A 26,921-nucleotide genomic window follows, 5' to 3' on the forward strand; every position below is an offset into this window, starting at 1 on the left:
GCCTCTCAGTGCCCAGCACAGAGGGACAATCCCTGCCCTGCTCCTGCTGGACACACAATTCCTGACCCAGCCCAGGGGCCAGTGGCCTCTTGCCCACCTGGGCACCCCTGGGCTCGTGTCCAGCCGCTGGCACCAGCACCCCCAGGGCCTTTCCCAGCTTTCCAGCCCCTCTGCCCAGCCTGGAGCTCCACGGGGTTGCTGTGACCCAAGGGCAGGACCTGGCCCTTGGCCTGGTTGGCCCTCACACTGTTGGCCTCAGTCCATGGATCCAGCCTGTCCTGATCCCTCTACAGCACCTTCCCACTCTCCAGATCCACACTCCTGCCCAAATTGGTGTTGCCCACAAACTGACTGAGAGGGCACTCAATCCCCTGCTCCAGATCATCGATAAAATTATTGAAAATCTTTTGGTTCTCCAAACAGCATCTTAAAGTGCCCTTCTGCTGGGTGTCCTACATATTACACACGGCATAAAGAGAAGTTAAACGTGCTGCAAGTTTGTTTTCTTGGTGAGTCAAATTGGAAAATAACATTTAATATCCCCATTTCTTCAAATTTTCACCTTTTTTTTTAAAGCAGTGGACCTTAACACATTCCTGGGTTTTCAGCTTAAGTGGTGATCTAAAATTAAAGTATTCCATGGTAGAAGAAGTGAAAAAATCCACTTCTTTAGGGGATTGTTTCCCCAGTTGTGGTTGATTGTAGGGGTTTAGAGCAGGTGAGCTTCCCCGACAGTGAAGTGATGCCTACTGTAACAAAGAATTTGTTGGCCCTATAGAAGCTTTCCCCCTTTAACCAAAGACAGTTTAGACATTACCAGGCACCTTTGATCAATCACCCTCAAGAAACCTTCTTGAAAATGTACAAGGAACCATCCTCAAGCACCACAAAACCTTTCAGTTTCAGGCCTGAGCTCTCCCCAGCTACTTTGAACTTGAGATCGAGGTCAGCAGAGTCACCGAATGACTCTGGCTGTTACTGCACCACAAAATAATCACAGGGCAGGTTCTCATTTTAAAGCTTGCAAATCTTGTTCATGCTCAAAACCTCAGCACAGCAAGCCTGGCTCTCCTAATAAAAAGAAAAGGCAAATAAGTCTGACTTTTCTAACTTCCAACACATCAGAGGACATGAAGGTCTTTGTCCTGTTTTCTGATGTGTATTTATCAAGGGACTTGTAAATAAAGAATTTGGGCTGCAGAAGACAGAATTACCACTTAAATTTCAAAATCTTGTATCCATTTCTATTCTGCAAGCTCCTAATCCTACAAGCTCAACATCATCAGGAATTCTGACCAAAACTGAAAGTGCTTAAGTTGGAAGTTTTAAATCAGATTAATGTATTGCAATACGAAACTGAATTCTCCCAAACACTGTCAATACATAAGGTACTATTCCATAACATCATCTCTCCTTTCAGTTGTGGGATGAATATTTTTAAAGCTTTCAAAACATTTTCTCAATATTTAAGTTCTATTTTAATCTGTCACTGCCTACTAGACAGAGCTCCCCGAATCTGATGGGACATCAATTTTGAGACTTCTAATGCCGTTCCTCTAGATGTAGATATTTAAAACCAATGAAATACCCCTTTGGAGTAGTTTTCCCTTCTCCTCTTCTTTGCCCAACCTAATTTTAGAATTCTTTGGACCCACTTTGACTTGAGCTTTCAGCACACGACTCACAAACATCGGAGTGGAATGAACGATGTTTGGTTTTCACGGAATGAAATCTCCACTTCCAGCATCTTGGTCCTAATCCAAAGGCTCCATGTAAATATACCCTCCAAAGCTGTTTATGCATGAACAGCTGATGCAACTGAAAACTGTCAATCAGGAGATGAGCTGGATGCACACGGAAATCTACCCAGACTTTTTTTTTCCAGCCCCAAGGATTCCTGGGGTTTAAAGCTGAACAAGCAAACCAAAGATCTGGTTTGTATCTACTACACCTTTACAGGCCCCAAAACTGCTAAAATAAGGGCATTTGGGTATAAAAAATTAGACCAACCCTCTTAGACAAGCTCAGTTTTATTCTATTTCTACTGCTCATGATTTTCTATGTCAAAATATGAACTCTATTTCCAACAAAACTAAAGATCAGCTATTCAATCTGCAAATACATTTGGCACTTCCAGGATTTTTGATTAGCCAAAAAATGGAAGAACTTCCTAAAATATCAATCAGTCCATTAAATTGGCACCTTTAAAAGCATTCCCATGAAAACTTTGAAAACAATATTTCCATTCAGGAAAACCATTTTCTTCCTGGAAGAAGGAGAGTTTTCCAAGCTGCAGAAGAGTTTTCAAAGGGCAAAGAAGGATTTCAGAATTCTGCAGGTTCTTAAATATTCTGCTAAGTTGGAACAACATCATTTGAGGGGGACAGACAATAGAACAGCAACAAAAAGCACATCAAGAACATGCACAATTTTTCATTGTAAAAATCCTAAATATGAAATCACCTGTATGCATCGTCTTCTTTCAAGTCTCATATCATCCTGCGGGGTTGTGGGGACAGGGGGAGTCCAGCAGCAAACAACACTGAAAAAGGAAAAGTAAAATAAGAATAAACTTCTTAAACTGCAGCCACAACTGCTCAGTTCAACCCCGAGCTAAACCAAGGAAATCCAAACAGAAACTGAAGTTTTCCAACAGGAAAAGCAGAGACAGGCATTACAAAGACTTATCTTCCACTGATACCTGGTTTTAGAAAAACTTTCTAAGTGTCAAAATGTCAAGGATTAACTTAAATTTCAACTGGGCATTGAATAGTTCTGAAAATTAAGGTCATCCCAAAAAATTGACAGTTACCCATCTTTGCCAGGCCCTTAAATGTGTGGATTTTTACAGAAATTCCAGGCAGTATTTCTAAAACACAACTGAACTTGTGGGATTTTCCCCAATCAACAAGCTACAGAACTATAAACATATATAAATTCCTAAATGTTAAAGTTCATTTCTCCTCATAGCCCGATGAAATTGAATTAGGTTCACCTTGCTGCAAAAAATTAAAATATGCTCAGAAAAATAAAATTATACTTTCCATAAGACAGAGAGATATAAAGACAGGAGTTTCTAGGAAGAAAACTCCAAGAGAAGTTAAGAAGAACAGTAGGATTATGAACAAAAAAAAACAGAATTAAAACCCAAAACACAACACCCAGCAACTAAGACTGGTCAAAGTATTTCTCAAGCATTTGTTTTTCACTTGTTCTCCAACAAACAATCATTGGTACTCTACAACCTATGGAAATATCAAACCCACTTAGAATTACTGAGAATTTTAGAGAACTCTGCAAATTACTGACCAGCTGGAATTGCAGAGTTATTATTATTTAAACACCTCCTGAAATATGTAACTTCAGGCAAGTGTGAGCAGTCTAAAATGCACTCAGACCCTGCGATCTGAGCAGCAACCGGCGCCGTTCGCTCCATTTCCCCCCAACAATGAGAGTTCAAACCCTGCACAGCCCACCCTGGGCCCAGCCTGCCCTCCTGCCACCACGCTGGGCTTGTCCCTGTGCCACTCAAATGTCAAACACACCAAAGGGAAGGGGGCAGGAAGACAAGGAGCAACTTTTTGGATCCATGTAGGAGCAGGTGTTGCAGTGGTAGTGTCGGTGTTTTAGGAGCAGGTGAATTCTTGCTGTTGTGCCTCCAAAAAAAAAGGGGAAAACCCCTCAAAGTGGCCATCCCGTATCTTGAATCCACAGCCTTTTTATGGCCGCAGTTCCACAGAGCCCTGGAATGTCACTGCCACATCCACAGCTGCCATGAGCACTGCTGAAGCTACACCAAGTCCTACAAGCTGGGCACTCTCGTGCCTAAATCACTTCAGTTTGGGTGAAAGGCTCGGTCTGGTCCAGGTGCTGAGTGAACACCTCCCACCCTGAGCTGAGCCCCACTGACCCAGCACAGGCAGCCCTGGGACTCAACAAGAAAAAAGAAAGGAAGAGCAAACTCCTACTTAAACAAACAAACAAGAGAATCCCAGAGTGGTTTGGGTGGGGAGGGACCTGAAAGCTCATCCAGTGCCACCCCCTGCCATGGCAGGGACACCTCCCACTGTCCCAGGCTGCTCCCAGCCCCAATGTCCAGCCTGGCCTTGGGCACTGCCAGGGATCCAGGGGCAGCCCCAGCTGCTCTGGGCACCCTGTGCCAGGGCCTGCCCACCCTCCCAGGGAACAATTCCTGCCCAATCTCCCATCCAGCCCTGCCCTCTGGCACTGGGAAGCCATTCCCTGGCTCCTGGCCCTCCATGCTTTGGGAATTGTCTCTCTCCAGCTTTCCTGCAGCTCCTTCAGGCCCTGCAAGGCCACACTGAGCTCAGCCCAAAGCTTCTCCTCTCCAGGCTGAACAATCCCAGCTCTGGCAGCCTTTCCTCCCAGCAGAGCTGCTCCATCCCTCTGCTCATCCTGGTGCCTCCTCTGGCCTCTCTCCAGCAGCTCCAAGTCCTGGAGCACCAGGCCTGTCCATCCCACACAGGTGCCCTAAGGCTACAGAACCTCAGTTCTATTTCTGAAATCTCTCTCTGGCCAATATCCTTTCATTCCTTTTAACTGCAGCACCTCTGGGTTTACACCAGGATTACAGGAAGCTTTTGCCAGCAGCAGCTCAAGGACTGAAGGCATCACTCTCTCGTCTTTACCACCCTGCAGCTCAACCACAGCCTGATCCCTTCCCAGTGCCACCAGTGCAAGACCAGTTTCAATACCAAACCAGCTTAATTCAAACTATCACCAGAGTTTGAGCAATTTTCAGCCAAAATATCGTGGAGTGTCAAACACTGCCTCCTGCCCATTCCACAATGGGATTGGTCAGCTCCCAAAGAGCTGGAGAGGTACCCACAGAGCCCTGAGCTATTGTAGAATTTACAAGACACTTTAAGAGCTACCAACACTACAAAGAGCTGCTGATGTGAGAAAGTCATTAACAGGTTATTACCAGGAATCAACACATCTGTGCATTCCAGAGCTAACCAGGAACACAGATCCACCCCAGTTTCAGTCTCCTTCCAACTCTCCAGCAATCAGCCCATCCTGGAGAACTGGAGAACTCATGTGGAATTCCAAAGTGGAAAAGCAGGTGCAGCCCTGTTTTCCAAGGAGGGGGTTAAAACCTTAGCAGAGCCCAAAGCTGGTGAGTCCCTGGGACAGCATCAGTGTCACAGACACACAACACAAAAGGGTAACGATTTGGGTTTTTTTTTTAAATAGATACAACCAAATTGCACCCAATGACTGCAGGGGCAGCACCTTAAACTCAGTCACTGAATGTCTTTGCTGTGTCTGCATTGCCAAGTTCTTAGACCAAAAGGTCCTTCAGCCAGCCTGTACAAAGGCTTCCTGGTTTAGATAATAAATTGATGATAAGAGGAGGCAAGAGCAAATCCTACTCATCACACAGTCTGTAAGATCATTATGAGAAGAATCCCCTCAGTAATAACATTTACTGGGCTTCAAGAACCCAGTTTGATCTACTTAGCAGTATAGAACAGAAGTGAATTGGAAATAAAGGAGGAGAGGAAGGAGCAGATGACAGGAAAGGTGTTAAAAAGCAAATTATTGAAAGTAGTAGAGCAAAGAGAAGAATAAAAGCTGAAGTCTTTTATTTAAACAAAGAGAGCAGTTCTTAGAAATCAACTGTGCTAAACTTTACCTCGTGCTTTTGTTTCCTCTTTCAATCACTGTTGCTTTCCACTCTTCCTCTTCCCTAGCCAAACGAGGCTCCTCTGATCTCCTCAAACACAGGGAATGGGATCTCCTATCCAGAGCCACTCCCTGCTCATGAGCAATTCTGGAGTGGAGTTACACAAGGCTTAGTCAGATACACCGAGGATGCTGAGCACGTTCTATTCCAGGTTATATCCACAATGTTATGAAGATGGTGACACCGAATAACAAAACTTCGTCACGTCTCTGACTTTTCCTCACACCCCAAGCCTGGTTTCCCTGCTGGCCTCTTTGAGAATTCAAGCTTTATTCCCTGTATTCCTTAGGAGCATCCATCCCTTCCTTCAAAACACTCAATACCCAACTCACGTCAATAGGTCCACTGCAGATCAAAGTTGGGTTCAGAGCAATCAGACTTCTAAACCCCTAAAAGTTAAAGTGCAAAAACCATTATTAACATGAAAATTTAATTAAAAGAGAAGCCTGCTGGGGAGGGGTTTACTTTTTACATTTTACTAATTAAAACACTTCATAGAGGAATTTATTTTCCTTATTCGGGATCACTGTATTGTAAGATTCAATGTGGAATGTTTCTGCAAAGCCAGGTTCAAGTTTTTCCTCTGTGAAAAGATTATTTTGTAATTTTTAAAGTCATACTCGTGGAATACAGAGAAACCCCTGCATTTCTCATGGCTACACACACTGCTGGCAGAGCTGAACATAATTCAGGTCACTGACCTTCGGTGAACACAGGCAGGCCTGTTGCTAGCAACATAAAATATAAATACTTACTTAGAAACCGAATTTTTTTAAAATTTATTTAGTAAGAGAACTACCCTGAGGTATCCACCATGAAATTGGGGTTATTAGCATACTGGAATATAATGGATTTAGACATCTGAACTATGCAGAGGCAACCAGTGATGAGGTTTGATGTCAGACAAACTGAGCAAAGGATTCCTCAAACACACCAGGATTTGGTGTTTTGTTTCAAATACTGCACAGTGAAATGTGAAGTACAATCAACCCAACTGGAATTAGATGAATAAATCTTACAGGGTGCTCGGTGATTGACAGCTTCCCAGAGGGACAAAGCTGAGGAATTCCAGAATCATTGTTTTCCCAGCACCCAGCACATGCAATGTGCTTTGTTACCAGGGAAATCTCATGTGTTTAATGTCCAAATTAACACAGATCTGAGAGCTAAACGCACACGAATTCAGTGCTGCTGTTCTCCTTGTGACCAACATATGGGATGATCTATCTATGGAATAATTCACGAGAACGAAAAGGAAAAAAAGATGGACAAGTTGGTACTGAGTTCTGCTTTGTACAACGACTCAGGTTCACCTGCAAAATCACAGGAGAAAATTAAGAGCAGATTATGATTCCAGCATGAAAAGCCAATACGTCCCTTCCCCTTTCTGGGCACCTGCAGATTCCTGTGTGCCCCACAGCAAATATATTGAGTACTAAAACACAGGTAATTAATTTGCCATCAGCATCACAGCTGTCCTGTTCCCAAAGAAGTCACAGATTCCCTTCTGCAGGTTTAAGTTCTATGGGATTGTGGAACGCTAATTAGCTGAATGTTTTCACTGAAACAGCAACTACGTTAAAACTGCACAATCAGGGAATCATGGAATAGTTTGGCATGGAAGGGACCTTAAAGATCATCCATGGACAGTGACACCTTCCACTATCCCAGGTTGCTCCAAGTCCCGTCCAGCCTGGCCTGGGACACTTCCAGGGACAGGGCAGCCACAGCTTCTCTGGGCAAAGATTTTAAAGCTCGTAATTCAGTAAAAATAAAATACCTCTTTTCAGGTGACTTTGTGTATTCTACAGAACCATGAGCAGAGTCACCTTCTGATGGCAGTTCACCCTCATGCGTGGGGTGCACGTTTTTCCTTCTTAAACATGGAAAGAGAACGTTAAGAATTTGGGAATTGGGTATTTTCATACATCACTGGGGAAAATTCACCAACAAGCAAAACTGAGTTTATAGCAGACTTCCCCAACACAGCCCTCATCCTCCTGAGGAGCTGCAACGTGACTTTCCACATCAGGACTTATGAGGTGCTTGTGAACCAAGCACAGCTCAACCAAAACATGCCCAACCATTATTTTCTGTGTGCTGCAAGTGATTTTCAGAGTTCCAAAAAGCACTTGTTCCTCTGAAGAGAAGATGCTGTGAATGACTGGCTTCACTCTTAAGCTAAATTTACACCACGTGATGCAAGAAGCCATCCTCGAGGTGTGAAAGCTTGTGGAAGCAGCTTTCCTGAAATCACAGAGTTTCTCACCCAATTTCAGACCTGGCACAGGCAGAACTGCAGTTGCAGCAGAGCAGGAATTTCTTTCCAGCAGCAGCAGAACTGAAGCAGCCTCTGCCCTTCCCACTGCTGCTGCTGGAATGGGGCTGGGGCACGCAGCAAACTGCACTGGGGGTAAATGGGAAGCAGGAGAAAACCAAGGCCACTGTTATTAATCCCATTCCAGTCCTCTGAGCTGGGCTGCTGCAGATGTGCAGCAGCAGGAACAAACAGCTGGGACAAAACGGGGCTGGTCAGGCCAGTAGTGGTGTCAAAAAACCCTCAAATGCACCTAAAATACATCTAAGTGTGATTTTATCACCCATAGACCAGTGGTGTCACACCAGTACTAATTCAGGCAGACTTGGGAGTGCAATTTGAGTCTCTGAAATACCTGATCTATTAACACACCATTTTTTTTATAATACACCATTTTTTACAATCTATTTGTGAAGTGCATCCCTTCTAAATGTGTACTGCTTCCAGGTGCCTGCAGAAACTGAAATGTCAAATTTATAACTGACCCATCCAGCCAGAGAAGTCAGGATTTGTTTTTTTAAATATTCATTAATTCATGTGAACCCCAGAATAAAGCCTGTGGTTTTAGGAAGAATTTAACTGACACAGCGAGGGGGGAAAGGAGGGAAGAAAAGCCCCGCAATGAAGGCTGAAATACTTGAGATTTTTTAGATAATTTGCATGTGATGCTTTACTTACTTAATGACTACAAATATTAATTTTAGCAGCACAAACTTCAAATATTTTCAGTCCACTGACCTTATAAGGAACCTCCAATTAGAGGAGGGAGTGGCTCTTTTTTCCACCCACTTAATGGTGTCAGACAAAAGTCAAACCACTGGATTTGCATTCCCCTCCCTCAACCAAACAAAAGGAAAAGATGCTACAGCTGGAATTGCCCATCCCCTGCAACATCAGAACATGGGAATGAAGTCATATTCCAAAGTGGAACATACATGATGTAAATTAGTTTATCCAGCATGATATGAAATGTTTTTCAGAGCTGAGATTTTTCTGCAGGTATTTTTTTCCTACAGATGTCCTCAACAAGGCTGATAATTTCATGTACAAAAACTGTTTCTGTTCCTTGTGGTTGGGAAAAGAACTTGAGAAATGCAAAGCCAAACATGTCCTACTATAGAATTGCATTCATCATTTCAGAACTTCAGACCCAGAAGTCTCAGGGGAGCACAACCTTCCTACTTCTCCCTGAATTTCTGAGCCATAAAGGAAGAAGAATTACAGGAACACCTAAAGCTGCCTCAAGTTTCCACAGAACGTGGCCAAACCACTCAATTTACAGATTTTTATTACAACCTTGATTTTACTACAGGTTATTATTCTTCCAATTGAGTGGTCACTAACTACAACTTCCACTCTTGGTTGTGTTCTTTATTTACAAACTGGGCTCTGTTTCTCAGTGACCTGGCTCAGGTGCAGCAACCTGAACTTCTTCCTTCAGGACTAGAGCTGGAAAAATCAAAATCAACCTTACCCAGACCACAACAAACAGAAATACTTTATGTATTTAGGAAGATTCTGTGCGGCTGCTATCCCATGATTAAATGAAATAAAACTACTGCTCCAGCTGAATTTTGGCAGCAGACAGTTCTGGTGTGGCTCTCAAAGATTTAGTTTCATATTTCAAGTATAACAATGTAGATGTTTGTTGCCCTGATACAGTAGTACCTTTAATCTTGAAGGCTTCCAAAATATTTTAATACATGGAGATAGGCACAGATTTAGTCTCCCAAATTAAAAAAAAGAACACAAAAAAACCCAACCCAAAACAAAAACAAAAACCACAATAAAATAACCAAGCACACAAAACCAAACACACCAAGGTGTAACTGCTGGCTGACTCTGTACAGAAATGATGCTAATTTGTAAGGTTTTGGGTTAGTGGCTTTTCTTAGCCATTTATTGGTTTGTGAGCATCTGTAAGGACTTTTGGACCTTTTTTAAAACCACCAGGAACTGCTGTTTAAGTTACACCCTTCTGACAGCTCCCATTGACAAATGCAATGCCACAACCTTTGCCTTTCATTATTCAGATTTAGACTGGACAGACATAGCTGGGTCCTCTCACAACTGCTCTTGCAGTTCCTTTGAACTTGGAAAACACCACACCAGCTCCAGCTTTCTCCAGGCATGTCAGGATAGAAGCACTAGGTTTAAAATCCTTGCTCAACACCTTTTAAAACAGCAGTTCCAACGAAGTTCATTCGCTTTGAAAACTGACAGCGGTCAGGTTCAGGCTCCAAGACAACCAGATGCATTCAAATCCGTGGGAATAAACGGGATTATTTCATTAAAATGGGAATTTTTAGGCTGAAGTGCCCCAAAAGCCAAACTGATGCTGATTTGGCTGCACTGTTCCCAGAGCCCTCCCTGTCCCCAGCCCAGGTCTTGCGCCACATCTGGCACCTGCCCCGGCCGTGAGTCACCGCCGCAGTTCAGCAGCACGGAAACGCTCACTCCTGTTTGGTGACTTTTGTGCTGACTCTGCACAGCTCCACAGCCCCAGCCTGACTGACACTCCCGGAATTCTTGGGTTCCAAGGGACCTGGAAGCTCATCCAGTTCCACCCCTGCCATGGCAGGGACACCTCCCACTGTCCCAGGCTGCTCCAAGCCCCAATGTCCAGCCTGGCCTTGGGCACTGCCAGGGATCCAGGGGCAGCCCCAGCTGCTCTGGGCACCCTGTGCCAGGGCCTGCCCACCCTCCCAGGGAACAATTCCTGCCCAATCTCCCATCCAGCCCTGCCCTCTGGCACTGGGAAGCCATTCCCTGGCTCCTGGCCCTCCATCTCTTGTCCCAAGTCCCTCTCCAGCTCTCCTGGAGCCCCTTTAGGCCCTGGAAGGGGCTCTGAGGTCTCCCCAGAGCCTTCTCTTCTCCAGGTGAACACCCCCAGCTCTCCCAGCCTGTCCCCAGAGCAGAGGGGCTCGGACCATCTTTATGTCCCTCCTCTGGACTCGTTCCAGCAGCTCCACCCCCTGATGCTGGGGGTCCTGGAGCTGGAAGCAGCATTCCAGGTGGGATCTTACGAGAGCAGAGGGGGAGATTCACCATACATGAAAGACATGAATAAATAAAGCTCCCACATTTTCCTCACACTGTTCACTCCAAGCCCTTCCATGTCTCAGAATACACATCCTTGTCAGCTCCAAACAGTTTTCACTAGATATGAATCATCCCTAGGATAATATTTTTTAACTTCCCATAATTCAGGATGGGTTTACGTTCCATCTGCAGCGCATTTGCCATGGCCTTATTCCCCGGTTAAGGAACCGCTGACCTAGAAAACTCTCATTGAAGAAGGAGATAAACTAACGAACTTCAGGAAATTTTCATATCAGCTGGGGATGGAGTCAAAACACCTTTTTCAGACTCAGAATTCCAAGGTCTTGTTGCATTCTCTTTTCAGCCTCCATCCCTGCTGTTAAGCATAATATTAAAGCAAATCTTGGTATATCACAAGGTATACTGAGATATAGGCAGGGGGAGGTAATAAGCTGCAAATTCCTCTGTTTTACATGGTATTATAATCCATAAGAATAATTCAGGCATCCTATCCAAGTGATAAAAGCACGTGGATGCAAGGGAAAAATGCCAGTACAGACACTGGGTGCAGATCAAGCAGCAAGAGCTTTCCTGGTACATTTATCATCACACCAAATAGAGATTTCATCAAACATTCACCCCCAAAAATACAGTTACTGGTAACTCATTGGGGACTCCAGAATATTTGTTCTCCTAGATAAAGCCGTGGTCTTTAATGTTAAAAAAAATAAGCCCAGAATGTCCTCATCATAATCTGATATGTACCCAAAGTCTTTAGAATTTCATCCAGGAATTCCTCATCAAGCCTTCGTCCATGTATGGATACCTCCCAAAAAAGAATGTATCATTTATAAAGACTTCAGTGACCAAAAAGCCATGACATTCTTTCAAGTGAACTGAGTGCCAATCATCCCCAGAAGTTTATTATTTCCTGCTTATTAATATGGAAAACAATGACTTTCTGAGCTTCAGGAATCCAACAAGAGGTTGGAGCTACCCTGCCGTGAGGTGACTCAATCCAGAGTGGAGAGGTTCTGGATGTGCAGTCCAAGCTCAGCGTGTAAATTTGGGATAACATTGGCTTGAATCCCTTTTTGAGTACAGGCACTATGGAGAAGCATGGAATTCACTTTTGAATATTCCCTGATGGCAGCTGTAAGATAAAAGTCTAAGAGACATCTCTCAGTGAGATAAAAGCCCAGGAAAAGTCTCTCTACCAGAGGCCTCTCAGGTTCATTTGGTCTAACTCGACTTTTATGAGGAGAAATTGAAAAACCTTTGGGACAAGTTTATGTGAACTTCAGCAATTCCAGCATCCCGATATGGAGTTGACACTAATCAGTCTGATGCTCTCCAAGATACTTCTCATTTGCTCAAGAAGTAGACACTGCACTAAATCTTTGACAAAATTATCCATTTAAGTATTTAGGTCATGGTAAGGCTATACAATTTTTATTAAATAACAGTATCTTTGCCAGCATCAGAAGTTGATAAGGGCCTTACCAGAGAAGTTTGGTTTCCTGTATCAATTTTTTCCCTGATAAAAATTCCTAAAATGGTTTTAATAAGGCAGGTTGCAGGAAGGAAATGAGGACAAATTAAAAAAAAAAAAAGGCTTTTAAATGCTGACCTTATGGCCCTCCAAAGGGTACTCAGGATCCCCACGTCCAAGGTATCCAGGAAATAAAAAGGCAAGAAAAACTTTAGTATCCCACTGAAGTTCACACTCCCAAGAATAGCTTGGGATGGATGGAAAGACTCCGAAACAAAGCCACTTTTCCAGTAGGTTTTTTCTTTACTTTTGTACTAATGATACCGAACCGATGTATTCCATGGAATGATACGCTGTGCTTTTTAGGAAAGACTGCTGTAAAAAAGGAACTTTTGATATAGTTCTGCTCCTGTTCCCATGTTGTGAAATAGCTCAACAAGAGGGTCCTAAGTGTGCTCTGACACATTCCATGGGCTGCCCAGGGAGGTCTGGAGTGCCCATCCCTGGAGGTGTCCAAGGAAGGCCTGGACGTGGCACTCAGTGCTCTGGGCTGGGTGACAAGGTGGGCATCGGGCACAGGTTGGACTCTGTGATACTGGAGGGCTTCCCCAACCATTTTCCAAATGATTCTGTGATTCTCTGATCCAGCAGCCAAGGCCTAGAACTTGCCCTTTTTTGCTCAGTCAACCCAAAGCAACTTCGGGAAAAGAGAAATTTGGCTTTAGAAAAAGTGCAATGGTATGCCAAAGAAGGGGATGGGAGGGGGAAAGACAAGCACCAAACACCAAAGCAGCTACAGAATTCTGTGCCTGAAGAACCTCAGCTGAGCAGTGCCACGTTGTTCAGCACAAGACGAAAGTCTTTAGCCATGAAAAAACCACACAGAAACCAACAAGGATGGACAGAGTTCACTGGGAAAAGACTCAAAGGGATTAAGAAAGAAAATAATGAGACAAGCTGCAAGTCACCAGAGATACAGCATTTATGAGTAGGACTTTTATTTACTGACTAAGAGGGAACCACTGAACATCTCCACAGACAACCATCGTAATCCACACTCTCACTTATGTTTGTTATCATATAAGAATTCCAAAGATGTTGCCAATCCCATCTGGCATGGAGAAAGCAGGTCTTGCTGGGTATTTTCCAGAGCTCCTGCCCTCAGCCCACCCAAAGACTCAAGAGAAGCAAAGGGGATGAGCAGAGAAGATTTGTTGCTTTTTTCCTGCTATAAAGAGTAAGGTGTATTGCCTAATCTTCCACATTTTTATTTGAAGTCACTTTGGATTGTTAAAATATGGATGGATATTAAATGGATGGATTCGGATATTAAAGCATGAGCACTTCTGTCTACTTTCCCAACTAACAGGTAAATAATTATCAACAATATTGAAATAATTTGGGCTAAAATATTGGGTATCTGAATACACAGATGTGAAACCAGTCACTTACTTAAGAGGACAAGCAAGCATGGAATTTCCAAAAGAGTTTGGGTTGGTTTTTAATGTAACTGGCCCAGCTGGTGGTTGTGTGGGATAGAAACATTTTTTAATGTCTCCTTTGTAGAGCAGGAAGAACAAAACGAAGCATCTTCACTCCACAGTTCAGCATCCGGTATCAGTAGGTTCTGCTCACAGCTCATACAGACAGTGAAAATACCTTTTATTAGAAGTTAACTTTGGGAACTTCAATTCATCTTTCAGTTTGTCCAAAAGGGAACAGCACATATTTTGTGCTGTCTTAAGGCAACACAGAATTGAAGTGAAAATTCAAAAGTGAATCAGACGGAGAAGAAACCTGTATGTTGCATTAGTCTGTGGTAATGTTTGGGGGGGAATGCACAGGAAATGAAAAACTTGAGGGTTCTTAAGAGGTTTTAGTGTTTAAAATGGGGTTTTCCTACTGGGGAAGAGAAAGGAGAAAGAACAAGCAACTGAGCAAGTGACAATAAGAGAGGTGCTGGAAGTGACCTGGGAGAAAAAGGGCACAAGCAGAAGTTAGAAAATTTTTAAAAAGGAGAGGAAGAACTCGATGACAAGCACAAGGGAAAAGAGAGCAAGAAGAGAAGCATCAGGAGCGAGGAGGAAAGCTGGAGCCAGAACTCATTCCCAAGTTACAGCTGTGGTAGCTCGTGCTGGGAGCGCACACGCAGGGCAGCATCCGAGTGGGAATGCCGAGCGGAGAGCTCAGAAGTTTGAGACAGCAGAAAGTCAGAGAGGCAGAGTGAGGAGGGGAGAGAGACTGACAGAAGGATGATTTACTACAGGAGGGGGGGTAAGAATTTCTGGGAATGATGTTTCCCATTAAGTGACAGTGGTGTCAGGACCAGTTAACCAAGCCCTGCCTCTGCTCCTGTCCACCCACACAGCCCATTCCATGAGCCCGTGTGCCGGCTCTGGGACCCGAGCTGCTGCAGCGTAACCCGATTCCCCGCCCCCACACACACCCCACTGGTAAAAATATAAAATTATGTATTTCAGCCAACTCACTCTGCAAGCCTGATTCACTGGTTGGGCTTACAAACAGCTGTGCCAACACAAAGCAGGTGGGAACAGGCAGCCCGAAGGGAGGGAAGGGGAGCTGCTCAAGGGGTCACTGCCTTCAAAGAACTCCTGGTTGCACTCTGCCTCGGAACAACTCTTCCAACAATTTCCCTCCAAGTGCTTCCATGATCTACACCCTGTGCAGGAACTTCCCATCGGTTTGCCAACACTTGCAACACATGCAGAACACCATCAAGTTCCCATGCCCCACACTAGTAGATGAAATACAAAACCAGTTCTTTCTTTTCATCTATATGCTTCTTTTGTATCAATTATTTGAAGTCGGGCATAGGTACAGATTTGGGGAGAGCAAGGTCATTTTCACCAGCCCCAGGAAAACATGGATAGATCTGGGTGGGTGGAAGGAAAAAGGGGCAGAAAACCAATGATCCTTGTGTTTTTCTCTGAATATCCTGTTCTTGCTGGGCTGCCCTTCAGCAGCCTCTCAGCACTGGAATGATGTACCAGCCTATGGCCTTATCTCATTCTAGAAGACTGAACTGATCTGGGTGAAAAAGAGATAATGAAGTCTTCTCAAATTTCCCCCAAATTTAAGAGGGTGTAGCAGCAGAAGACCAGCAGTTCCAATCTCTATTTCCCAGCTCCAGTCACTTTGCTTCCCTCCACTGCCAGCACTACAGCAGTGTCTCAGGGCTCTGTCACAAGTTTGGTCAGCTGAAACTAGAACACGTTATTATTGTAAAAGAGTTTTATTTAAGACATTTAACTAATTTTCCCTCTAAAATTCAAGCAAACTCAAGCACAGAGAAGGGTGGATGGGTCACACACCCTGTGGACACTGGCCCAGGTAATCCTTTGTTCCCCAAACTGGTCACTCCCTAAGGCTCAGAACTCAGCCCTGCCAGAAAGGTTGGAGATTCTGGACTGACAACATGGAGCTGTGGCTGTCTCATCCCTGGAAGTGTCCAAGGCCAGGTTGGATGGGGCATGGAACAACCTGGGATAGGGGAAGGTGTCCCTGCCATGGCAGGGGGTTGGAATGACACAATCTTTAAAGTCCCTTCCAATCCAAACCATTCCATGATTCCATATTTCAATCACAGAAAGTGGGCAAATCCCATAAATGCCTCCTTCCTTATGAAAGAAGTTGTATAAATGTCATTTCCACTGCCATTCATGTTTATTCATTGCACAGATGCTTCTCATGTGCACCAGGAGGAGAGCACACAGAAAACAAGCTGTCCAGTCAATATCACTATCCCCAAAATGATACTATTTACTGAAATATCCCGTCACTTTTCCCAAAACTGAGGTATGCAGATCAAATGGGAAAAGAGATTGCAAAATAAAAATCAGCATTTTTTTAATACAAATTCTGTTTGGGAAAAACGAGTTCAAAGTCTAATTCCCCCAAATTTCCAACCAAATCCTAAGTTCCTTGAGCAGACCTCTATGTGGATGTGCTGAGTCACTCTCCAACCTTAAGAGGCTGCTTCTCCAAGTTACAAAGTGCTCGGAATACAAACTTCAGGCAAATGAAACTGCAAATGCAAAGAGCATCCTGCTATTAAAGCATCAGACACGGAAACCCTTCAGCTCAGCTCCGCCCGCTGCGTCACCCGCTGACTTTGGGCTGTCACCCAGTGACTTTGGGCACTCACTGGGTGACTTTGGGCTGTCACCCAGTGACTTTGGGCTGTCACCCAGTGACTTTGGGCACTCACTTCACCTTTTGGCTTTCACTCCCTTGCTGGAGAGCAGCTCAGGGAGTTCTTTATCTCATGCTGTCTGCATGGAAAGCACATGAAGCTCTACAAAATGCCAAAAATCCCTGAATCTCTTCTCCTCACCCTAAAGAACAGGAGCTCAGTGCCTTAGGTCAGGCTGTCAATAGGATACAGAAAGTTTGGGTGGATGGGGGTTTTCTGTATGTTAGATTCCAATCACTGAAAAACTTTACTCTTCCATGGGATGCTGGAAAAATCCATTAGATTTTACTTGATTCAGATACTAAAATGCAGTATGAGAAAAGCCCCACACCTAAAACCAAGCGGGGGATCTGGACAGCGAGCAATTACTAACCTAAAAAAAATTAAATTTATATATTTACTACAGGATAAAAGATGGTTCAGACCAACAAAAGCAAGAGATATTCTCCCATTTTTGTTGGTTCTTGAGTGCTTGACTTAGTTTGGGATTTTTTATGGAAATAAATTAATAAAGTCAAGTGTAACTCCACAGAGACGACTGAAATGTTGGAAGGAAGACCATGCTTCCAACCTACGAAATATAATCCATACCGGTTTTCTCAAATACATCAAGGAAGTTTATGTATTTGGCACTGTCAAGTAGGGGGTTCAGAGGTTTCAGAACACACATAATGACTAACATGAAACTTAGAAATTGCATTCTGGGCCCACTGGGTGATTGCTAAAAATGTATCTTCAGCTTCAGCCTCACCTCAAACCACAGCCTTCAGATTCTTTTGTTTTATGCAAACAAAAATCATGCAAAGATGCAAATTAAGATTTGTTTTTTAAAGTAGCAGTGGTCCAGAAGAAGAAAATAACAGCAAAGCAGTTAAAGAAAACTATCAGAAAATATCAAGGGACCTTTTTTCAAATATGGAAGTCTGAACATTAAATTCTTCATCCCATATTCAGACTCTTGTATGGAAATAATCACATATTCTCACATTTCAACAAAATTAGGTAGGAACTACAAGACCCAAAATCTTAACAAAGGAGTGAGGCCAACACTATTACAAAATACTGGGTTATACTCCGCAGGCCTAGGATTATACTTCTGAGGTAGAAAAAAGAGAGTGATAAATATTTTAAAAATGAGGAATGACATAAAGAAGGTCAGTTAAGTCCCCCCTCTTAGCAGACTTTGGAAATACACATTAAAGGACAGCAAATGTAAGCTGAGGAAATCTTTGTCACACACACAAAAAATTATTTACTGATCTCAATCACAACATGCTCCTGATTTAAAAAAAATAAAAAAATAAGAGCTAGAAGTTATTATATTGGACAGAAAGGGGGGAATAAAAGAAAGGAAAAATAACCCAAAAGAACCACCCCAAGACCCAAAACCTTCTGTGCCTCAGAATGTAAGCCTACCATGAACTTCTCTGTAGCAAGAGGAGACTTAATGACATGAACGACTCCAATGTGGTCCTTCTTTTAAATTTGTTTCAATAAACATTTAGAGCTGACAGAGGTTCAGTTTTGTGCTGTGGAATCCCAGCCCCACACTCTGCCCCTGCCAGCCTGTCCCCACACAGATGAGGGCCCAGCCTGCTCAGAGGTCACTGCTCACCTCCCGTGTTTCCAAACCAAAGCACCACGTGCGCGCGCTGGCAGCACGTCAGGAGACCTCGGAAAAATGTCACTTTGTCACACATGGACATTCCTTCCTCCACACACAAAACACAGGGCTCAGTGGGCCCGTGGCACTCCATCTTTTAGATTTCACTTCATTATAACAGCAGCTAAACTGAAACAGATTTTAAAATAAATCCGTACAATTGAAGTGGCATTTTTGTAAGTTTTGCAGGAGGGGGTGATTCCAAGACGCAACACTGGAACCTTGTGAACTGTAAGCAGAACTTGTTTTCTCATTTCTTGAAATAACTGGGTGCTGATTAAGAACATCCAGCAGAAAACTAGAATTAAATACTTGCTTTATGCAGGTGTAATACAACCATTATACAATAGTTACACAACTCTTTCTTTGCATAACAGGAAGAGAAAAAAGTGGGGTTTTTAAACCAAGTTTCAGAAGAGAGAACTTGATAACACCACAGCTTGGCCAACTGGTTTTCCTTGCTTTATTGGCTTCTGCAATAAATTAAATGGAAATATTCTAGCAAAAGCTTGGTTTTTGGTTTACTGTGCGGCAGTAATCAAGTAAATGGGCACTGAGTAGAACCTTCAAACCCACTTCTGGAAATCTGTGTCCAATTCTAACAGTTCCTCACAGGAGAAAAGCATTCCATTAAGTTTCTGGTGCCCATCACATGAAGCAAAGACCTGTTGACTCCAGAATGAGACCCAAAGCAGTCAGAGTTGTCAACGAGCACCAAGGAAGGCAGTGCAGAGCCTGTGCTCCATCTGTCTCCACCTGTGCTACTGGATTTCTCAAGGTTTCAACATCAAGCTCATAAAGTTTTAAAATGTCCATGCTGTGAACATGACTCTGGCTAATTTAACTCCACAGAGATACATAAATGAATGTTGTGATGGGTCAAAGACTGTAAGGCTCACGTGGACACTGCACTGCAATCGTGGCCATGTGCTGTGGAAAACACTCAGCTGAGAACATCCCCAGACCAACCCTACTAGGACAAAAGATCAACCCTCCTGAAGGACCGCACCAGAGAGACGATTTCCATTCACACCTCCAGATCATGAGGTTTTAGACCTTCTATCATTAAGTTTTTGTACAGCAGACTATCAAATTACAGTAATTACCATAACTCACAACCTTTTTATTTACCAGAAGAAAACCCAAACCACAAACACACGGATTTCCTCAAAGCTGCACCAAAATGCCGTAGAGGAGCATGTGAGGAATGGACAGGGATCTCCACATCAGGAAATCTGACACAGAAAGAATACTTACTCTGTGCTGCAAATACAAACCAAAACGGAAATCAAATCCCAAGAAAGGTCTCTGATTAATACAACACAAACCCAAGCAATTCTTAATTGTATAAAAACTTCACCTGTATAACACAGTATTTTACAGTCTTCACTCAGACTCCAACGGACTCATTTGCGATGCTGTCTCTAGTAGAGATAGTTCACAAAAGACATCAATTCACTTCAAAATTAAGCACTATAATTAAGTTTATAATTAAACTTTATAATTAATAAATATATACTAAGCTTATTAAAAATAATAAACCACCACAGAAAGTTTGAGGAGCTACAAGAGTCATTCCAAGTGAAGCTGTAGTAACTGGGTAGTTGCAGGGTAGTTACTGCTACCCCAGCATTGCACCTACTGCTGCCTCTCATTTTGAGGCAAAGAGCTGGGAAAGTCTGTAGCCTTTGGTTAGAGCTTGACTTCAGCAAAAGTTTAAAAACCCTGCCAGTGACAGGGACAAGAGGACCAAGGACACCCTCAGCAAGTGACAAGACACGGAGCTGTGTGGAGTAGACACACCCTGGAGAGGAGGGATGGCATCCAGAGGGAGGGACCTGGACAGGCTGGAGAGGTGGGGCTCTGAGAACCTCATGGAGTTCAGCAAGGCCAAGAGCCAAGGTCCTGCACCTGGGATGGGGAATCCCAAGCACAAACCATGCTGGGAGGGGAATGGGTGGAGAGCAGCCGTGGAAAGGAGGACTGGGGACGTTGGTTGGTGAGAAGCTCAGTGTGTGTTCTTAGCCCAGAACCCTCCATGCCCTGGGCTGATCCCACAGCCTGGGCAGCAGGGAAGGGATTGGGATTCGGCCCCTGTGCCCTGCTCAGGTGAGAGCCCACCTGCAGAGCTGCCCCAGCCCTGGAGTCCAGCACAGGGAGGACGTGGAGCTGCTGGAGAGAGGCCAGAGGAGGCACCAGGATGAGCAGAGGGATGGAGCAGCTCTGCTGGGAGGAAAGGCTGCGAGAGCTGGGATTGTTCAGCCTGGAGAGCAGAAGCTTTGGGCTGAGCTCAGTGTGGCCTTGCAGGGCCTGAAGGAGCTGCAGGAAAGCTGGAGAGAGACAATTCCCAAGGCATGGAGGGCCAGGAGCCAGGGAATGGCTTCCCAGTGCCAGAGGGCAGGGCTGGATGGGAGATTGGGCAGGAATTGTTCCCTGGCAGGGTGGGCAGGCCCTGGCACAGGGTGCCCAGAGCAGCTGGGGCTGCCCCTGGATCCCTGGCAGTGCCCAAGGCCAGGCTGGACATTGGGGCTGGGAGCAGCCTGGGACAGTGGAAGGTGTCCCTGCCCATGGCAGGGCTGGCAGTGGATAGGCTTTCAGGTCCCTTCCAGCCCAAACCATTCTGTGATTCCATGAAAAATCTGATTTTATTGGGAAGACAGAGATCCATAGGTGCAATCACACACACATCCAGCATTTGCAGGAATGCTCCTTTTCCTGCCCAGGGCCTGCCATAACAATCTCAGTTTCTGAATGCACACTTTGACATTGACAGGAAAGTCAACCGAAGTACAAGAGCACGGAATTCTAAGCTTACGAACATCTGATCACGGTAAAAAATGGGCATTAAGCTGTTATTCCACAACACTGACCCAATGTTTGTAGTATTTATGAGTAACTTCTATAGAAATGAAAACTACTGAGATCTTGTAACAGTAACAAAGAAATCAATGTATTTCAAACACTAACTCTGGCACAGCATTAAATTAATGCCTAATTATCCACAAGTTGGAAAGAATAACAGTAAAGAAGCCAGAATCAGACATGATCCTGGAAAGTTACTGAGCTTCCAGTATCAATCAGATTTTGAAAGAGTGTATGGAAGTTGATTTGTCTGTGACCACACACACCCCCTTTCTATGTATTTAATGTATAAGTTCTGATAAAACTGCATTTAAAAACAAGAATATATGTGGTTATATAGCTGGAAGTAGGGAAAAAGCTGTAGCTACAACCAGACAGAGCAGAGATCAGTGTGAGGGAACTCACAGTGACCAGGAAAATACAGAACTGAGGAAGTAGCAACACATTCCCTTCCCTGACAATATTTCTCTCCTCTTTTAACCCCTTCCTCGAGTTTTAACTCAAACTGATATCAGGGGCACAAAACTCTATAAAGCACATGCTGGATGTTCCAACAGGCCCAAAGTTAATGAGTTATTAACAATTTATGGAGTTCACAGAAGCACAAATTACGAGCTGAACACATACAGGGAAAGGGGATTTGGACTGAAATGTGTTTGAAGGCAGGAAACCACAAAACCAGTGAACAGGTTTTTGGGACACTAGGATTTAAAAGTTTCACTGGCAAGTTCAATTTAAACATTAAAATTATTTAGCTATGATTTAGTCAAGTAGTCATCCTACTGACTTGATTTTTTTCCAGTAACTCAAGAAAATTCACTCTCAGTTTTTTCCCATTGTATTTTGAAGGAACGACTCTGCCATCAGAAATCAATTTGTACATTTCCATCCCTCTCTTATTTCACCATCCAAACACTTACTAAAAAGAAAGAGGAAACTTTTCAACACAAAGAGGTATTAATGTATTATTAACTATTCCTTTAACTGACTCACAACACAGTCTATTTTTATTTGCCTCTGGGGGAAAAGAAAAGGGGAGGGGGGAAAAGAATACTTGGAGGCTTTGGAACTTTATGTAACACATGTAACACATCAATTGAAAGCTTGGTCTCTCACAGCTGGAACAAAACTGACACTTAATAGAGTTAATTTTACTTTCATTTACTCCGTTTCACTTTCAGGTATTTGGTGCTAACCAGACCCTGGAAACTTTGCATGGAGAATGTTTACAAATAGGTGTCAGCTCGCGGTATTTCAGTTACAGAACCATTTCCCTCTTTTGCAAAATTCAGAGCTGGGATTTAACTGATTTTGTCTTCACACAGGGGAACTGAACCAGCACCAGTTTTCCCACTGTATGGATGCAAGCAGAGCTGACTGGGAACTGTCTCCCACATTTCCCTGGCCCTTCAGTGGGGATTCTCCCTGAAAATCATAAGGACAGGACACTTTGGAATAAATAAGGAGATGATAAAGCCAGTATCTTTCAAACTGAGCCATAACTAAGGGTTAGGACAAACCAGATGCCTGTTCTGAAGGAATTAAATCCATTAGTACCAGCAAAGGCAGTCCAGTTATTTTTCCAGTCATGCTTGGATAAATGAGAATCAAATGCAGAATTTTACTTTCCTTCCCCAAAAGAGGAAAAGACGGATAAAACCACGGATAATCACTGCAATTCTACTGGTATATTGTGTCACCTTGAAGAGCCAGCACTGGATAACCCCACATATGGAACATGTCTTTGTGGAAGTAACAATTCCTAATTTTCCAAAGTTTCTCTAGTGTTTTTAAGCCATCCCAAGACTACAGTTCCCATAAGCCTCCTCTTGAAGGACCCATGGAGGTGAGGAAGGAAAGGAAGAGCATCTCCCTTCTCTTGATTACTTCTTTCTCCCCTCGGAAGCTCACAAGAAAAGCAGTTTACTCAGAGAGGTTTTTGGTATTATTTCAAATAGTCTTAGAGCAAAAAAGAACTCTCACTGCATAAACATCAGACTTCTTCAAGTCTGAGTAGCAAGAAAGTTATTACATAATTTTTTTTGTAACTACCAGCCTCTTAGTAAAGAAGAGATGAAACTGTAAACTCAACAAATAATGTATTGTACTCAGTCATAAAGACAAAAGCAGCAGTTCTCTGTAAATAATCCTATTCTACAACAACAGATCTATTTACAAAAGGATTTCAGAAGTTATACAAGTCTCCCGTGCTCCCATAAAACAAAGGTATCAGAAAGTTTTGTACTTCAGTGTGGGGAAAAGCTCTCCAAATGGCGTTCAAAATTACCACAGAAAGGCTAAACAGATACCAGGCTGCAGTTCTCACTCAACAACACAAGCTGTCACCATAACTTTCAACCTGCAGTCCCTCAGCCAGGGTTCAGAACACCTGACATGAAGAGGTTTTAAGAGGAATGCCCAAAAGATAATCTAATTATAGCAAGAAAAAGTGCTTTTTTTGGTACCAGTAGGTTTTAGTCTTCAAATCAGCACCCATCTGAGCTCAGATGAAGCTGTGAAATGCCTGCATGGCAAATAAAGGCTCTGTTTTTTGCGTGTTTTTTCTTTTCACATACCATCTGAGCAGGTGGTCCAGTTTCAAGCATGACTTTAAGATGTGGTACATGTAAGGAAGTCTGTCCTAATTAAATGTCACTTGAAAAGCTTCGACAAGGCACAGTTTTTCCTGGACACCAGTGGTGTTCTGCTACTTTGTTTAAACTATCAACCAGTTTGCACAAGTCACTGATGGCCATCGTGTGCTAATTCCCAGTCTGCACAACCCCACAGACTTCCAAAATGGATAAATTCCCCGTCAGTCCCTCGTTATTTCACACAAGCTAGAGAATCCTGCCCATAAATCGGCACTGAAACAGAGAACTCTTGGCTCCTATTAGGTAAAATTATCCTTGTCACTGTCCAGCGTGGGGGAGGGGATGCCAATGCCAAGTCCTAAATCCACCCAAGTATTGATCCAGGAACTGTAACACTTGCTGCTCCTGTAACCAACTGGCTTCCCTACCTGTGAGCCTGGAAACAATGTCAAACTATTGACCTATTGCCCTCCTGGCTGAAGAAAACCCTGCTCGCTCTTCCATTTTGAACAAGACACACTTGCCTTACCCAAGGAATATTCCAAACCCATGAATTAAACTCAATAAGCTTCATAAACTTGGACAGAATTTTTAATTCACAGCAGAAAATGTAAATTTAACACTTCACACACATATTCTACTTCAGACTGCAAATAAAAACAGTCTAGTTCTAAATAATTCATGTAAGCCAAAAACATGAAGCGTAGCCTACAAAAGTATCTATATATACACACACCAAATATATATAGATAATAGTTAACAAATACTAGCTCAGAGTTATTTTCAGTGTTATTATTCTAATTCTATAAAGTATAATTAATTTTCCAAAAATACCCAACCTACAGAGGTTGGGGGGAGGGAGGCGTGGAGAAAGAGAGAAACAAGTTTACCCAAACTTTTCAGGGCTACAGACTATTCCAAGGAGGAAGTTAAATTCTGCTTGGTTACAAGCAGGGGATTAAACACCACCAGAAACTAAATGTTTGCTAATTTATCACCAGATAACACCTATGTGTTCTTCAACTTCACACACCTTTCTTAAGGAAAAGGTAAGGAAATACCAAGAAGATAATAAAAAAAGTTGTTAACTTGTACAAATCCAGGCCCCCCTGAAACTCCATCCACCTCAGTGTGACTGCAAGCACCTCCTGGCAAAAGTTAACAGCACACTCTCATTCGGATTCAACCAGGATGGTTGTCAAAAACACGCTTGTCGATTTAGTTGGGAGTCGGTTACTCTGTCTTTGTTGATTTTAAATAACAATAAATGTTTACTTCCCCCGATGGCTGTGGAGTAATAGGAGAACTAAGAAACAGCAGCAATCTAGATACATGATCAAAGAACCCCTACGTGGTCTTTGGACGGGCTAAACCCAAAACTTCAAAGCCGACTGAAATTCAAAAACACGCCAATTTCTAAATTTCGAATTCCAGGACTTTTAAATGCGTTTTGTGATCCCGCGGCGACGGGAGGGAACTCTGGCCACTCCAGAGGAGCACCCCGTGTATCCGAGGAGGGCTCCAGTTCCTCCCGCAACACAAAGCTGAATCCCTAAAAGGCTGCGGCTAGCTATTAAAATATGGAATCAGGGAATCACTAATGATGGAAAAGACCTCCGAGATCATTGAGTCCGACCTACGGCCACCTTGTCAACCAGACCATGGCACCGAGAGCCACGTCCAGCCTTTCCTTAAAGACCTCCAGGGACGGTGCCTCCACCACCTCCCTGGGGAGTGTCTGTGTGTCCCTGTCTGTCCCTGTGCCTGTGTGTCCCTGCGTGTCCCTGTGCCTATTCCCAACGCTGCTCCCTCCTCCTCCCCACCCCCACCGAAGGGATGACAGGCACCTCGCTCAGGTAACTCCTTCCTCATCTCCCTCCACCTTCCCCACCCGCCCCACCGGCCCCTCACAGGTGCCGGGGCATCCCAATCCTCCCCTACAACAGGTGATGCTCCAGGTCCTGCCGCCCTCCTCGCCGCCAGCCCGGCCCGAGCCCTCGCACCCGCCCACCGCAGGGCGTTGCGCATAACACCGAGAAGCTCCGGGCGAGCTCCCTTCCTCCATCGCCGCTCCCAAGGCCCGGGAAGCCACAGCCGCGCTCCAAGGGGAAAAAGGCCGCGGGCTGCGGAGGGGCGGGCGGGGATGGATCCCGGCCCTGCCGCCGCTCCCGCTCTAAGATGGCAGCGAAGCGCTGCGGCCCCTCCGCCGCGGGCCCGGGCGAGGCGGCCCCGGCTCGTCCCGCGGTGCAGCGTCTCACTCACCCGTGCGGCGGCTTCTCCCGGGGCGAGGCCTCTCCTTCCGCGGGGCGAGCGACGGGCGCGTCCTCCCGCTCTTCCCCGGGGGCCTCGGCGGCGGCGGCGCCTCCTCCTCCCTCGGGCCGCGGGTCTGCCCGCGGTGGGAAGGGGAGCCCGGGCGGCCCGGCGGGTCCCCGGCCGGGCTCTGGGTGTTCGCTGCCCTCACAAAATGGCGCGCGGTCCAAACCTGCGCAGCGCCCGGCGGCGGCTCGGCCTCGGCTCGGCTCGGCTGCGATCGGCGGCCTGAGCCCCGGCCGGGAGCGCGGGGACAGCGGCGGGGGGAGCGGGAGGAGCGGGAGGAGGAGGAGGAGGAGAAGGAGGAGGAGGAGGGGATGGGGGGAAGCGCAGCGCCGTACCGAGCCCCCGGGAACTCCTCGCTCCCTCCCTCCCTCCCCCGCCTGCCAGCCGCTACCTCCTCCCCCTCCCTCCCTCCCTCCCCACCCGCTCCTCCTTCCCTCCCTCCCTTCTTCCTCACGAACCGGCTTCGCTTCCCGCACTGCCGCCGCCGCCTCAAGCCCGGCCGCGCATCCCCGGCGGGACCCTCGGAGCGCACTTTTTTTGCGTCCCTTCTTTTCCTTTTCCTTTCGCGGTGGAGGTCGGAAGAAGGAGAAGGGAAAAAAAAAAAAACTTAAAAAAAACCAAGCCCCGAGATTCTGGCGGGAATGGAGCGCTTTGCTCTTGGTTTTTTTAATTTTTATTTTATTTTATTTTAATCTTTAATATTTTTTTGAAT

The 26,921-nt window shown here is 44.7% G+C and overlaps 1 protein-coding gene across 2 annotated transcripts in view; it reads right to left on the reverse strand.

Annotated features, from left to right (window-relative positions):
• DYRK1A (dual specificity tyrosine phosphorylation regulated kinase 1A) overlaps positions 1 to 26,689 on the reverse strand; it is a 70,078-nt gene extending 43,389 nt beyond the window's left edge. The window contains exons 1-2 of one of the 2 annotated variants that reach the window (XM_048291116.1): positions 26,668 to 26,689; positions 2,464 to 2,542 (exon numbers count right to left, since the gene is read on the reverse strand). In XM_048291116.1, coding sequence (XP_048147073.1) covers positions 2,464 to 2,473 — 10 coding nt within the window. In that variant the 5' untranslated portion in view covers positions 2,474 to 2,542; positions 26,668 to 26,689. Of the gene's footprint in view, positions 1 to 2,463; positions 2,543 to 26,155; positions 26,573 to 26,667 lie in introns of those variants that run through there. The other variant, XM_048291112.1, reaches the window with a different exon arrangement.
• Between the last annotated feature and the right edge of the window lie 232 nt (positions 26,690 to 26,921).

The sequence above is a fragment of the Corvus hawaiiensis genome, chromosome 2 (assembly GCF_020740725.1).
Source record: "Corvus hawaiiensis isolate bCorHaw1 chromosome 2, bCorHaw1.pri.cur, whole genome shotgun sequence".
NCBI lineage: Eukaryota > Metazoa > Chordata > Aves > Passeriformes > Corvidae > Corvus > Corvus hawaiiensis.